Source organism: Melanostigma gelatinosum, assembly GCF_949748355.1.
Source record: "Melanostigma gelatinosum genome assembly, chromosome: 13".
NCBI classification, from domain to species: Eukaryota; Metazoa; Chordata; class Actinopteri; order Perciformes; family Zoarcidae; genus Melanostigma; species Melanostigma gelatinosum.
Window position 1 is genome coordinate 21,812,948 of NC_136646.1, and position 16,483 is coordinate 21,829,430.

At 40.8% G+C, this 16,483-nt stretch overlaps 2 protein-coding genes across 2 annotated transcripts; both read right to left on the reverse strand.

The window, feature by feature from the left end:
* Positions 1-437: 437 nt before the first annotated feature.
* On the reverse strand, positions 438-10,518 carry micall2a (mical-like 2a; the record flags this gene model as incomplete). Its single annotated transcript, XM_079281482.1, has 17 exons — positions 438-517; positions 608-654; positions 795-909; positions 992-1,065; positions 1,377-1,479; positions 4,114-4,237; positions 4,419-4,483; positions 4,671-4,775; positions 5,756-5,949; positions 6,417-6,471; positions 7,295-7,479; positions 7,620-8,126; positions 8,202-8,332; positions 8,547-8,713; positions 8,831-8,972; positions 10,147-10,195; positions 10,376-10,518. The coding sequence occupies 17 exons, from the start codon at positions 10,516-10,518 to the stop codon at positions 438-440; spliced, it is 2,286 nt and encodes a 761-aa protein (XP_079137608.1).
* A 2,805-nt stretch (positions 10,519-13,323) lies between these two features.
* On the reverse strand, positions 13,324-14,772 carry LOC306786728 (visual system homeobox 2; the record flags this gene model as incomplete). The annotated part of the gene is made up of 3 exons (XM_079281574.1): positions 13,324-13,743; positions 14,092-14,249; positions 14,538-14,772. 3 exons carry the CDS (start codon positions 14,770-14,772, stop codon positions 13,324-13,326), a joined length of 813 nt encoding a protein of 270 aa, XP_079137700.1.
* Positions 14,773-16,483: the final 1,711 nt, after the last annotated feature.

Consider the following 16,483-nt stretch of genomic DNA (forward strand, 5'->3'; position numbering starts at 1 on the left):
ATCATTCAATAAATATACAGAATATTTACATAAATATATCCGTGACTAAAGACATTTTTTGTGAGTTTGTGAGTGTGAAATTAATATGAAGGAAAATACACACATCTGCATTTCACGTGAATGAACTGAAAAACTATTCTGAAAAAACACCATTGTGAAAGCAAAGCTTGAATCATTTAGAAATGATAACTTCACTTGTGAATAACAGCAAAGAACTGAAGGTGAATGATGAACATAAATACAATTTAAACACAACTTCACCGTGAAATATTCTGAAACAACTAGAAACACACGTGATTTTATCCATTACGCTTCTTTATTTGACATCTCTTCACTTGCCTTCTCATTAGCACACTACACTGCAGTACTTTAATGTAAAAACCTTGAAACATTTTAAAAGGGGGGATAATAATGTTAATTTAGTAAAAGAAATTCCTTCATTCCACTCGTCTTTTACTTCTTCGCCTGAACAGTTTTGAGATGGAGGATTTCCTCTTATTTTTGGCTCCCTTTACTCCTATTTACCAAAAAGGTCGTGCATATTAGAACGATGCATTCAAATTGGAATATCATGTCTAAAAGAAAAAGCCTTTCATGCAATACTTACCAAGATTCTGCATCATTTCATTCAACTGCTGATCCTCCTCCACTTCCCTGAATTTGATTTTTTTTTTAAAAGAAGAAAACTAGTTTAGCATTTAGTCTTATTTGCATATCAATGTGTAATATTACAAGTATCGCTCTGCATTACTGATCACTCATGTAATGTACAAATGTGTTTTAAGATGGATCACCTCAGCCTGTCTTCATCAAGACCCTCCACGATTGCATTTCTGCCGTCCACTATCTCCATCAGTCTCTGCATCAACTTCTTCTCCCGCTGTTGCTCCTCTCTAGACTTTAAATGATCTGCAACGTCACGTTTACACTTTTTAGAGCTGGAGAAATGAATCTAACAGAGAAGATGTTCAGAAGAGGGTCTGATCTCTACCTGGCTTCTCCAGCAGCCTGCGAAGTTCCCCCTCCACACCTGGCTGCTGCTGCTCCAGCTCCCGAGTCCTGGCTCTGAGATATGCATAGAGTTATCACATGTTAAAAAAAAAAAAAGGTAAACCTTGTTAATTATGAGCAACACATGCAGCTGAAATATTTTGAAGAATAAATTTGGTTTGACAGTTTAGAAATAATTCCAATTTATTTCTAGCGTTATAGAAAAAGCGCATAGGAACAATAAATACCATTGGAGAATATTTCAGGGCAATAAGTTATGTTGTATAATTTAAAAAAGAAAATTGCTTTGGCAGAGAGTTAAAAGCTCCCCAATAGAATCAATTAAACCAATACTATGAGATGATTAAAGCTGTGGAACAACTCACATGTATACAAGCTCCGACTCCTTCCGAATGCACATCTGCTTCTTTCGAATCAAGTTGAACCAGTCGACCATCAGTGGGTCCATTAATATATCTCCCTCCCCCTCTGGAACACAACGCAACATTTATTAGTGTTCGTAAGGTACAATTCCTGACCCGTGACAATCTTTAATGAAGTTCTATTACCCAGGCACTAATGTGTGTGTACATACATACAAATAAAAAATGATAACACCTGTCGACCTTGCAGACATTTCTGGAAAATGTGCATTTACTTTCCAGTTTAACGGAGTTCTACTAAATGTTTCTTATGAGCGAAGGAAGTTCTGCAGGGACAAATGAAGCGCAGAGATTTCAGTGTTCAGATGGCAATATTTAAATATCATTTTGGCTCAGTGCGCTCCCGATATCTTATAAAACAGTGACTGAGGTTATAGAGCAAGCTGAAGAATAATTGTTTTCATTTAATATTTTGGTGATAAAGTTATTTTATTCAATATAACAATCAAGAAGCCTCCCCTCATCCAGAATCATAACACATTTTATTTTGACGAGATCAACTCCTAGTTTTCATTTGACTGTATCAGACACACAACAATAATTGAGGTTTATCTGGCTGCAGGACTGTTGAGATGGAGGGTGACTCGCCTCCCATTAAACACTTCACTTACAGGACCGTAGCAGTCGACAACACACAGCCCTGCACCGTAGCTGTAGGCAACCCTAAATCTGATACTTTCATCTTAATGTAAACATTACAGCCATGTGCTGTAGAAGATATGTACAACGGTTAAGAATTAAATTAATATACTGTATAGTTGACATTATCAGTCATCCCCACTTTTGGTGACTAGACTTTAGCATAGAACTTTCCTTTTTCTCACTAAAAGCTTGGGCAATTATTTTATTTGACCCCGGGTTCAATTTATTTTCTAAAACACCAAAATGATAAGTCACGAAGACAACCAACTATTTCATCGCTTACATAAACACCAAACATTCTCTGGTTGCAGTTTCTCAAATGTGAGAATTTGTTGCTTTTCTTTGTCAAATATGAAGATCTCCGGGTTTTAGACTGCCACTCACAAAACAAGCATTTTAAATGTCATCTCAGGAAATTACAATGAACATTTCTCAATTTTCTGACATTTTATGTAAAAAAAAGAAAGAAAATGAATTAATTCATCTTAACTAAAATAATAATTAGTTGCAGCCCTACAGTAAATACACAGGCCCCTGCATTCCCATCTATAGTATAATTCCTCATCCAAACATGAGCTAAATATGCAATTTAACATGCAGGGGATGTAGAGCAACACAGAGGGAATACATGATGAAGCACAGATTGTCTTCATCACTTATTTAATAATGATTTAGCAGAAATCCAGTAGGGATTAGCTTTAATTTATTTAAACCCAAAAGGTGAATCTAAAACGTGATAGGCCATTTACATATTTTCCTAAAGCAGTATTCATGGTTCAGGCATTCCTTCAGTCCACCACTTTATTATGATATGCACTGCAACACAGCTTGCATTTTCTGGAATACTGGAGTAGGTGGATCAATATATTTTTAGAGTGAATATTAGCCAAACCTAATTAGTGACTAATCCATTAAAAACACACCAAAGTCACATTGACAATAAGGACAGATCAGGACTGGGGCCGATGACAAAACAGTCTACATTCTGCCATCACCAGAACAAACGTGATTTCATTCTGAATTAAACTCGAGTGCCAGGGTTGAGTTTTTACGACGATAAGTTGAGGTAGACGATCTCCTAGGTAGTGTGCAATTGATGTCAAATCCTGGCCAAGCGATTGCATGCTCAGGCTTCCTGGTTGGCGAATAGGAGAAGAAAAAAAAAAAACTACGCAATCGACCAGAATATATATTACTATACCCAAGTCATGTTGACCTTGAGCAAAGCAATCAGGCCCCCTACTCCCACTACCTCAAAAGAGAAGCAACATCCCTGTGGGCCGTCTGTTCCTCTCACCTCATTTGGCTGCAGAAACCGTAATAGAAATGGCAGATAAATCCCCCAAACACACACACCAAGCTCCAGCTGATGGCAAGTTAATGTGTGTGTGCGTGTGCGTGTGCGTGGCAACCGGGACACAACTCTGCACCAGAGGCGCTCAGCAGTTTGCACAAATACAATAAATATCAAAGTTTGTGTCAAGTTTATTCACTGCAAGAGAGCAAAATTGACCATTGAATCTACAACTTCCGCCTCAGAATAAGTGAGATTGAGGGAGTGTGTATTCTCAAAAATTGCACAGCTTGTTTCCGACATGTCAACATTCAATTTTGTGGGCATCTCTAAACAAGGAAAAGGAAGAAAATGGGAACTAGAATAACCGTCTTGTGGTTGTACGCCTCACCCAGTCAAGTTGCAGTTTACATCCATGTCTGTCAGAACGTCATCACTACATATAATTGTATCTTTTAAGACATGCGTGTGAAATTGGCATATGAATTATTGAGTTATGGACAAAAATGTGTCTCGAGAGGTCAGAATTTTAATCAGTTCACCTTTAAATGCAGGTGGACGTTTTTTGCCAAATTTGAAAAAAATGAATTCACGCGACGCATTCCTGAGATATTGTGTTCATGAGATTGAACCAGACGTACGTACGGACAGACGACCCGAAAACACAATGCCTCTGGCCACGTCAGTTGCCGGCGCGGAGGCAAACTAAATAGTTCCAGAAGAAGAGTGACCGGAATAAAGTACCTTCCTCGCAGCGGCGGAGTTTCTTTTCCAGCTCCACGCCCTCCTGCTCCAAATGAGCCAAGTGTGTCTCAATATCATTCAGGTCCCTCTCAATCTGCTCCGCTGGAACGTGATAAGACGTCACCTGAAGGAAAACAAAAGAACTTAAGAGTCAAAGTATGAGTATAGATAACTTTAATTTGAAAATTCCGACTTTGGACACTTAAACGTAAAGAAGGTCGTCCATTTTTTACTGGGAATATAATGAAAGCATATTTGTAGAGCTGTTAATTAATCTCTTAAGAGACTTAATGGAAGGAACTTACAGAGGGTGACCTCATTTCAGTCCTGGAGGCGTTGGTGGGTGACAAATACTTTCCCTTTTTAGCACCTAAGAGGTAGATAAAATAGGATTAGATAGTCCTTTCAGCTTTTCAGAAAAGCATCGTCACATACGACTTCACCCGGTTTGTTTTCAGTAAAAACATGACTGCTTCTATGAAACCAACAGGATGGCTTCAGCCATGCATGTGTGGTTTTGATTATGACATTTAAAAAAAAAAAAGCTGAGAACCAACCTGACGGATTTCTGTGATTGGCTGAAGCAGTCGATGAGCTAATAGATTCCACAGCCGGCCGTCTGTTCGGGGATTTCACAGGCGAGTAACTCCCATGTTTGAAACCTAAAATAAGGACAAGAAGGTTTACATGCTGTAGATCTGCAGAGAGCTCAATCGGCTCATGTTTGTTCTAGCCATGCTAGAGGAGTGTTGGGATCGCAAAGTTGGGCTGTCAGTCATATTTGGGAATCGTGTAGTCACAGAATCTATAGTACACACTCATTTTACAGATGCTTGATATAGCATTTATGAATTTTTTTCCACAAAGCATTATGGTCTTTAAAAATAAATAAATGCCACACTAACACTGAACAGGTAATGGTATCCCAAGCATCTTTTTTTTGGTGCCGTTTTAGATCCACTACCGACGCTTCATATGACCGTTCACTTCCTGCAAGTAACTCCACTTCAGAACTATTGAAGTTATTTTAACGTGTGGAGTCCGGCGCTCCACTTTCTTTAGACATTCTTGACTAATTTCTCAACTTTTCTTTTCATGCCCTTCTGTGTGGATGGCAGGCTGTTGCTAATTAGGATCAACTGTCAATAGGAGTCATAAGAAATCAGGTACGAGCATTTCTGCAGTGAGCACTTCGTGAATCTGACAGACTTTTCTTGAGAACAAAGATATTGGTGAATGAGGCCCAATGTTTAGCTGTTCGGACAAAACTTTGCCGTTTCGGTTCATTCTCGCCGCTCTCATGATGCCAGCAACAGCAGGCAGCTGTTTTTAGCGAAAAAGCTGACAGTTAGCGACTAGCTGGTGAACATAGTGTAGAATTATTATGACATAAGAAGCCAAATATTTCCCTCAGGAATTGGTAAAGACTAAAGCTTGCTAAAAGACAGTTGATATTGGGCATTTGCAAATAGTATATTTAACACATAATATATAGATTGTAACATTAGTCTGCCTAGACAAGTTTAAAAGCAGTTGCATGTACTATATTCGATGCCACAATGCACCTTATTGAAAAATAACACTGACGCCAATGAGTGTAGATTCTAGTAGAAAATGATTATGGTACAAAGAAGGTCCTCACCAAGGTTTCCAGAACCAAGCTGAGGTTTCTGCGGGGAGATTTCCCTGAAGTGTTCAGGATCGAACAGAGCAACACTAACTGGAGGTACTGCAGGTGTCGGCGCTGAGGGAGGCCTCGTTGTTCTATTGGGGACATAAGAGGACGTCGTGGACTTGAATCCAGATTTATGTTGCTCAGTAAAGGCTTCGGCATCTCTGTGAGAAAGACACAATGAAATGACCCTTTAAGTGCGTTACCATTTTAAAACAGTGTAAAAGTAGCATTTATCGGACACATTTAATACACCTACTGTGTAGGCTGAGCTTAAAGAATGAAAAAAATAAGAGCCTCACCTTTTACTTTGTAATGATAAAGGGTAGGGATTGGAGGAATCATCAGCAGGGATTAGAAATGAGAGAATCTAGTGTTAGAGTGGGAAAGGTTCAGGCCCGGCACTCCCTTGGGCTCGTTAGGACGGGGGACAGAGCTAGCTGCTGCACTCTCAGCCAGTCAACATTAACAGAGGCGGAAGAAGCTCGGCGATTCTGCGTTCTGGAGAGTGAATAAGCTGACTGGTCAGCGTTTTTTGAAGACAAAATCGCGTCCACCTGTGTGACATTCCCACGTCCACCTAGTGAGTTATGAGGCAATAGTGAAAATTAAGAAGAGTGAGGATACTTACTTTAAACCGAGCTCAAGTTTCACAGGTTTGAGCTTCAATTGCCCCCAGACTGGACCTGCAGACAAATGATTTAGACAGAAGAAGTTGAGGGAATGACTTAAAAAGCAAAGCTTATCTCTACTTCAGTCACTTCAATTTGAGATCATTCCAAATCCAGCGGGACATTGTCACATTGACTTTTATTTGACATCTGCTTTAGCAATTACGTGTGAACTCAAAATAGTTCAACTTCTTGAACACGGTAAACAAAAGACTCCCTATAACCGTCTCCTTGTCACACTCGCATGAACAGCTCATAATAAGTGCAGCTACTGGTTTCATTATCTAGTCTCTCACAATAATGCCCTCACGGAACTGATTCTCACCTGCATATCTGTACTAAAGACCCAAATTAGGCTCTAATCTGTGCATGACACAAGCAGATAACTTCACAAACTGTTAAATTTGAGGCGATCTCTATTTCCAAACAAGTTGGAGTAACGGCCAGTATGTGATCCATATTAACAGGCAACAGAATTACTTTACATGACAGGAAAACTTCTGTAAAAAAACAGTTGATGACCATTTCTATTACAAACCAACAGTAATTGTGTTTCCGTCTGAACACTACCCGACTGTCAGGATGCTGCGTACACGTCTATCCGAGGAGTGACAGTTCAACTACGAAAGTTCATTAAAAGTGTGGGACAGAAATTAAATGTCAGTATCCACCATTGTGGCCACATGGTGGCTGTATAAACAGGGCAAAGATGACAAAAGGGCTTTGTTTTCAATGAATGCGTTGTGAGACAGACAGGAAGAATGAGGGAGGGGGTGGATGTTGGCTGGATGTCAAATAATGGATCAAGAACAACTGAAATGAATTTAGTAGCGCTTGCCTTTGGCAGTTGTGTGTACAGTTGTTGGCCTTGTGTCGTCTTTGTTGATGGCCTTCAGACATGGCGCTTCCTTCTTGTTTGTCTGGCGGGTGGAGAGCCGTCCTGCCCAGTTTCCTGCTGGGACTTGGCTGCATTTATCTTTTCTCAAACCAGGGCCGTCAGCTGAACTCGGCTCATCTCCAAACCTGCAGAGAGGGGAAACCCTCACCATCAGCCTTTATAACAGAAGTCATTACAGAACTATACAGACAGTGGGACAGACTAGAAATATCCAAATATTGCAAAGAAGAATCCATTCATGGCCACAGAAAGTATACAGTCTCACCATCTCTCTGCTGATCGGATGGTGAACGGGCGTTTGTTGTTATTGTTGCAGTTTTCCTCTGTCAATTTATTTCCAATGGTTGTCCAGGCGCTGCTCTTCTCATCATCAGGATCCAGTGGGACCTTTGACCTTCCTAAAGCACTTGAGGGCTCTGTAGGCTTCTTGTTACTTATGGAGGACTCCGTGACTGGCGCTGCAGCCTGAAAGAACCTCTGCCGGGCCGTCTGCGTCTTATGGGCTGAGGTCGTCCAGGACTGGGCCGGTGGAGTCGGACTGACCGGCTTCAGGACAATCAGAGGGGCTGCCAGCACAGAAGATGGGCGTGGTGCAGGCTGAGTCCGGCTGCCACCATTTAGTGGCCCAGCTGAACTGGCGGGTCCGTTCTGCATCGCTGCCTCGGAGGAGGATGGCTTGCAACTGTTCTGGTGGGCGTTACAGATAAAAGTATCTGGATTCTTCCCAGGTTTGTAGCCTCCTGCATGAAGGACGCTGGAGCATTCACTGCATCTGGTGGAAGTTTATTAGCATGGAATAAACGGTACACGACAGGAAAGTATCAATGAATATTGATTCCATTCTTACTTTAAACAGCTTCTGTGATAGAGCTTGCCTTCCACAAAGTGCCTCTGAACCAGATGAACATGGCTCTTGCATGAAACACATTTGCTGTTGAGAGTCCCATTGTTGTTGGTGTTTTCTGCACGAACTGCTTTCTGTGAAAGAAAACTAAAACTGAGCTAATGCGCTTATCTAAAAAAGGTATTTCATTTAACTTATTAACACGAACTAACCCACTGAAAATAAACAAAGTCCTCCTTGTTCTGATATAAATATATATAAAAACAGTAACGGTGTAAGACAAAGATGTACTGTGAACACAACCACAATTTAAAATGTTTGCGGATGCGTTCTGACACGAGCACTGACCTGAACAGCAGCTTTGGCCAGCTTGGGTGAGGTCTGGGCAGTGAGAGTGGAAGGTAAACGGTTCTCAATGGCGTTTTTAGACACAAAGCTTTTGGCCACCACTGGGAGATTTTTCTTCTCCGACGGCTCCTCCTTGGAGCCCTCTGCTGGCCTTTTTACACCTCCCACTGAGGAGAAGTAAAACACCATCAGTGTCAATCATCACACTGTAGCACAAGAGAGAACTGGCAACTCAAACATATCTGCACAGTTGCTAAGGATATTTGAACCAGCCATACTCTCACTGGGAGGCCGTGCTTTGAAGTAGTTGTGGTACTGGGAGACGTAGGTGAGAATGCTCAGCCTGTCTGGGATCCTTAAAGCCACCATATCTTCTGCATCTAGCAAAGCTGGAATCCCCAACTTCTCCTCTGCGACCTGAAAAGCCTTAAGAACAAAATTAAACAGTTTAATAAACAGCCCTTGGCTCATTTACATGATGCCGTATAAAAAAAACATGTTTTTTACTGGGCTCTGTAATGTCAATACAATCTACTTTAAACAGACGAGATGTATTGTGTGGCTCGGCCCAGAGAGGTCTGCATCATGAATGGCACACTTCCTGTGAGCTCGTAGGGATAAGAAAGGGAATGGAGGGAGCAGGATATCGGGGCATTGTTTAGGATCAGCCTGGACATGCTCATTAAATGTAAAGCGAAGTCCGACTGAATACCAAGTCTGTCTATATAAAAAGAAGAGCACAAAAGATACAGAACGTGAGGATCTGTTGTGCTGGTTTTCCCACAAACAAATCTCTTATTTAACAACTCGTAAAATAACCACCTGTAAGAAACATGACACTTTTCATGAAATATAGAAGGGTGTGAATTACTGTAACATTCACATTCTCATGTTTCGGTACAGGGAGCATCGTCAACAGCTGATCAAAACTAAAACCTGATAAAACATTCTGTGGCCACAAATAACCTTGTTTGAAGTTCCTCTTTGTAACATTCAAGAATTAAACAGTGGCTTCGAGTGAACTGTCGTCATCATTAGCATCAATTGCCAGAGGACAGCGAGCCTCATTCAAAATGAATAGCCTGGAGAGCCTCTCCCCTGAGCTCAGGTTTGTTGCCGACACTGCCAGGATCATCATCCACGACAACAAGGACGTGGTGCAGAGTGCAGGGCCTGTAATCCACCGCGGGAAGCTGGTAAAATGGAAGAAGACTAAATAATGGAGAGGTCCCAGTTGTGCTGCTCAGGAGGTCAAGTTGGAGTTATCAAATTAAAATGAGGTCAAGTGGACAGAAGCAGAGTAAAGATTCAGAAACATTAAGTTTGAGAGGAGTCTTAAAGTACTAGAGAAATGTACCGTCTACCAAGCCGCTTCTGCTGAAATTGCTCTGCTGGTAAAATATTGAAACAGCTAAATATAACAATATGCTGCAAACAGTGAATGCCAAGTGGAGAACAAACACATTGTGCATCTCTGGGTGCGCCGTCACGTGTAAGGAGTTAATGAAGTGGATGTTTTAGGTTACTTCAGATTTTGAAGGGCCACTATGATCTCTGTTCTACACAACGCGGCAAAAAGTTCAACAGCTTGACATCTTACCAGTCTGTTGTTCTCAAACACATCCTCCTCTTTGAGTGAGTCATAGTCTCTGGGAACACAGAAATACAATGAACGGAGAGAGGGAAGTTAGTCATAGTGGTGAGAACGTCATCGAAAGAAGACTTTGAGGATTTCAAAATAAATATTAAACACTAATATAAAGAAGGTTACACTATCAAGGCATCATCTACAAATCTCCTTACTCACATTCTCAAAGGTTAACACTTACATCAGTTCCGGTCTGTACTTGTGTATGAGCGCACAGAAAGCCAGTCCGTTCTTGAACGAGGTCGTCATGTTGGTGATGGCCACATCTCGGTAGCCGTCACACTGCATTTTACACCACTGCTCCAAAGCCTTGACGGCAGCCATGCTCCCAGCGCGACACCGGTCCCTCGGTACAGACGAAGTGTGCAACGGGCGGCGGTTTCAGCGTGGAGGAGTCGGAGGAAGGAGCGCTAACAACAAAGTGCGTCTGTGGAGGGTTTGGCCGTGAACTGCGCCGCTGCAGCTGTGTCCTGTTTCCTTCTTTTACCTGAATGACAGGCGGACTGCGGGACGAGCTGGTGGTGTGCGTTTCCCCGCTCATTACACTAATTGACACCGACCGCTGAATCGTCATTAACAGCAGGTGAATACAACGCGACTGAAAGGCAAATAGTTGATCTGGTGGACATAATTCATGCTCTTTTTTTTTTTTTTTGCAAACTTGCAAACTGAATAAATGCTGATATATTCATAACGACAATTATAGTACAATTACCTTTTTATGGACTTTTGTCTGGCTTTCTTCTAAATACTTTCGACAGACAATAAAATTACTTTTTTAACGTTTTTCCATATATATACTGTGACTTTTTATGACTTATTTTGACATAGCTTTCACTGTGACTTTTTTCGACATACTATTTCGTGTCTTTTTTGACAAGCTATGACTTTTTCATGATTTTATTCGCGATACTACACTATGACTTTTTTATAACTTTTTTTGACGTACTATACTATGAATTTTTCATTATTATTTTTTTTAGACAGAATGTAAAATTTAAAAATGTGACATTTTGTCATACCATACTTTGACTTTTTAATGACTTTGTTTGACTTTCTTATTTTGACTTAATTGTGACGTATTTATGATATTTGTGTATGGCATATTATATTATGCCTCTCTTAATTACATACTAAATTGTGCCATTTCTATTGCACACTATGATGTGACATTTTTAGTGCATTTTACGATACTATGGCATTTGTAAGGCATACTTTGCTGTGACTTTTTAAAATTCTGTACTTTTGTAACATTTCATTACACACACGCATATCATGGTGAGTGTGCAGTATGAGAACAACAACGGAACTATGACATACATTTTTTTCCCCCAGTCATCTTTGTGTGGAGCCCAGTTGGGGCCTAATTAGCCCATATTACCATGTCCCACTGAATTTTAGGGAAAACTTGTAACTATGATTTTTCTGCAACTTTATAAGAGTTTAACTCTTAAAGTTTGTTAGAAAAAGGAGGGTTCAAAGAGTAATTCCGCTTCAACAGGAAACATAATAACTTATCTCAATGTGCTTCTCTGACCCAGATTGAAAAGTAGTTTCAAATTTGACCCAAATACCTTTAACTTGAGCCTTTGAAATGTGGGCGACCAATACTATAGCCTCATTCACTGCAAGACATCAATTCTTTATTTGTCACAACAGGATCTCCAAAGAGTTAAGCAGAGTAATCCACCATTTAAAGCTTCACTATGGTCCACACAAGAAATAGGAGATTCGTGACAACAGCAAAAGGAAATGTATGCATTAGCTGGATTTTAAAAGCACTTACTGTCTGAACTATCAATCACATCTGTCCTGTCTAAGGACATCATATACCCAGAAGGGGGCAGCGTTACACTGCACTGTTAGAGGACTGTCTCACTACTCTAATCCCATGGTCTAAATAACAATGCATGCAGCACGGAGAGTGCTTGCATTGTTTTCATGTCGCAAACTTTATGTTGAACTTCAACTCGATTTATGCCAGCACACAAATCATGCTGTCTTTAGTTTTGACTCAGTGAAGTATGATGTAAAATATTGTGTGAAGTAGATGAAGACCTAACTGATGGGATCATGAAATGCTTCCAAACTCACTGCTGTCTTTGTTTAAAAAGTGTAACATGGGACAATCACCAATAATTAGCACATAATAATAAAGTCTGCAGTTTTAGAATTTGGATTCAATTTGAATTTAGCAAAACAACATTGTTTCATAGGCCAAAACCAGATCAAGGATTAATGTCACATTTTTTTACTTCATCATTTATTCACCGCAGATGCAATGAATTATTTTATCATCCTGATATTTTAATTTTGCACATTGATTGTTTATCTCAGCCCTTAAAACAAGCCCCAACATCGGTTTAGATGTACATCTCTTCATGGACTCTGTCACCAATAAAAACCTAAAAAATGAGTGTACTATGTTTTTGATGCAAATGTACACATATACCCACTCACTCTTCACGATTTCCTTTTTCAGCTATTCGTATTCTTTCCTGTGAGGACGTGTGGCTGCATGCCGACATCCTGCATGTCTGTGAAGGTAACCCGAGAGGTCAGGAAAGAGCCTGCCATTAGCAATGATGCTATTGGGGCACAGCTGAAATCGGATCATTTCTAAATGATTTCACATCCGATTTCAGCTTTGCCCCAAAAGCACAACTTGTCATTTGTCACTGTTATCTGTTCAAGACTGACCTTCGTACAGTGTGTGCCATTCATGCAGAGTTGACCACCTCAGTCACATCCAGTTGAAAACTCCGTTGAAAATATAAGAGACATCAACAGCAAATGCCTGTGAGATGATCAATCACTTCTTAAAGGAATGAAAAATAAAGAGTACATACAGTTTTACATTTGTATCCAAAAGATCAAACATTGATGTATTTACCACCCTCACTTAAAAAGTTCTAATTAAAGTTGGAATGTACCATGAACATGAGATTGAAAATAGTGCGGCAAGATAAATACTTGTTTATAATTTGATATGGAAGCATGTATTGTTTTATACTCAGCTAAATAATGAAGCTCCTCCTCCCAAATTGGTTTAAAAAGTATGTTACTGCATATTAATAGTGTCTACGCTGTCTCTATTGTTGTCTATACAAACAGGAGGAGGGAAAACAATCAATCGTTGTGCATGGCATCATCTTCCTGTGTTTGTGGCTGCGTTTCGCCTCCCGACATGTTTACAGTGCTGTGGATCTCGGCCTCGTGCTCTCTGGCTTTGGCCCTCAGCTTTGCAATGCTGCAGGAGCGGAGCTCATCTGAGCTCAGCCCCTCCGGCCTCTCCCACTTCCCCGACCTCTGGGTCACAGGCTGCATACGCACGCTCAGCGCAGCACTCGCAGTTTTTGTCCATGGATAGTTTTCTCCTTCCTGTCGTCTCTCCCAGTGCTCGCCGTTCGGACATTCTGTCTGCTGTTTTAAACTCCTGCTCGCTTTGTCAGGCGTTTCATCATTGTCTCTTTTTACGTGAGGCCCTCCGAGCTGGCCCTGGAGTTTCAGCTGCCGCCTCATCTTGGCACGGCGGTTTTGGAACCAAACCTGGAAAGAAATAAGGGAACACGAAATATAAATGACAGTGATGTAGAAATAGATAAATGCACGTGTAACAGTGTAACAACTTGTAAAGGTTTGTTGCAGTTTCAAAAGTACAGAAAAGATATTTGGCTCTAATTTAAGGTCAAAGTTCAATAACCTTTTCCATTTAGCACTTCATTTAGGATATGTTCACGTTTTAAGTCAACTGACATGACTATATCGTGAACAGTATAGACAAGCGGAACAAGTACAAAAACCAATGACTGTTTTAATATTCATAAAGGGATCAAAAATGAGTAAATGTTCAGTAGGAAACGAACACGTCCAGAAGGAGCTGGGTGGGCCAATTACCTGTACTCTGGCCTCGATGAGGTCCAGTCTGAGGGCCAGGGCTTCCCTCATGAAGATGTCTGGGTAGTGGGTGGTCTCGAAGGCCTTTTCCAGCTCCTCCAGCTGCCAGCAGCTGTAGTTGGCCCGTGCACGACGCTGCTTCACTGGCCTCTGTTCATCTGGAAAGCACAGCGCAAGCACCAATTACACAATCGCCAACGGGTGACAAGGAACTAATGGCTCTAGATTGGATAATTAGCACAGCAATCATTAGGCACTTTAACACTGCTTGATAATTGATTGTTAGTTACGAGCTGTTAGCCAATCTTTTGTAAACATTTACACAGCGATCAGATGGTACTCACTGACTGTCTTAAAAACAGACGGAAGTCAAACTGTGCCAGTTTGGCTCTGCAGTCCTGTATCATTGGTCTTTTCTGCCACAGCATGATGTAGTTTGAACTCACCTATGCCCTCTGTGAGTGGCCCCATCCTGACTGCCTGTGTGGCCAGGAGAAAAGCTTCCTTGCATGGCTCTGGCTGCAGATAATTCCTCAAGGATTCATAGCTGATAAAGGGCCCCGGGATCAGAATCTGAGGTTGAGAGCCCAGTCTGGTTGGGAACGCAGGGAAAAAGTGAGCTGCAGGTGAATGGAAAACTGCAGGCAGCAGAGTAGATACCAGTTGTCCTGGGCCAAACATGTCCATGCTGTTAAGAGCCCAATATTAAGCGTCAGTCCACTGAAAAGGGCCAGCCTGACTCCTACAGGGATGCAGATGTAATGGTGAAATGCATCCCAATGTCCATAAAAAGAATAGAAAACAGTTCCGATTGTCCACTCGATGTATCTGTCCAGTTGGTGGTTGAACGTGCTGCATGTGGCTCAGCGGAGGGATTAGGTGTTGCCTTAAGAGTAAAGGTAACACTTGAGTAGTGGAGGTGGTCTCACCTTAGCTTTCTCTGCTTTTCCTCCAAATCCTCTCCCCCGCCTCTCCCAGTCACATGACCTCCAAACAGACAGCAGGGCTTGGTTTAAAATCCAACCTGTGATTCATTTTAGTGGATTATCAGTATTATTCCATCAGTGTTTGCTGTATTCGTCCTTACTTTTTCAACCACAATCTGTTTCTGACATTTTAATGACAGGGTATCTGTCCCCTGCATGTTTCTCTCTCTGCCTACCTGGGACAAGTTGCAACATCTTTGGCTTCTGAAATTTGAATCAGTGAGACGGGAGCTCAGTGTGTGGAAACCTGGTTGTGAAGATGAGTAATGCTCATTGAGACATGTTCGCCCTAAAGATTTGCACAACTCTTTTCTGATCGGTTTAACAGTTGTCAAGTACAATGAGAACTAATTACTGCAAAAGATAATAAAATGAAAACAAAAGTTCCGTCCTGTGGGATGAAAACAAGCACAAAAGCAGCAGACCTGAACAGCAGGTTCCAGGATAAACACATTCCTCCAGACAATGAGACAAACCTGGAAGCTCATTTACTGAATGTTTATAATCCCTCCTAACTTTGTCTTTACTCGATTGCTGATTTCATTTTCTTGTTTTTTCTGATGTCTATTTTCCACATAACCATGATAGGCTGCATACAATGATCACGTCTGTCAACTTAACGAGTAGCAGGAGCGTCAACACGCAAATCCTTTCTTTACAGGAGTAGAAATCCACTGGTGAAATACTAAACGAGCTGAACCAGGAGTAGTGAAAATGTGACACCTGTAACAATAACAAACAACTACCGGTAAATGATTGTGCTTTTCTACTACTTCAATACAAATGTGCATTTTGCATGGCATACTTTTAATCCTCATGAAACTTATGATTATACATTCATGTCGTCTTTAATTTTGGAACTTTAACAACACATAGTGCCCAACGTATGGATTTCTGGAAAAGGCAGCCACCGGTACATCTCAAAGAAACAAACAAATCAATAAAAATAATAATAGTAGCAGTTATACCTTTGATTAAGAAAATGAAGGAACATATATATTTTTTAAGATGTATCCGCATTGTCCGATAGTCGGGAACTTTGTTAAACGACCTTCTTGGTTTTTCAGAATTTTTATTTACAGAGAAATAGATTTTTTACACTAAGTCTCGACTTTAAGGCTAATACATGAGAGCCACTAATGTTGGTCGACCCAAGTGCACATCAGCACAGATGTTGAATGTAGTTAAATGTAAACTGTCAACTCAAAATGATTGAATATGTGTTTTGTGGCATATTTTGGTATCAAACTGGAATAACAATATCTGAATATAACTTTCTAACATACTAACTAGCACAAGATAGTAGACACTACTGCAGTCTAACTGTTACCGTCAGATCAAAGCGGACACATCAACACATTATCAGCCAAGACGGGAAGCTTATTAACACTTTTTTTTCTATGAGC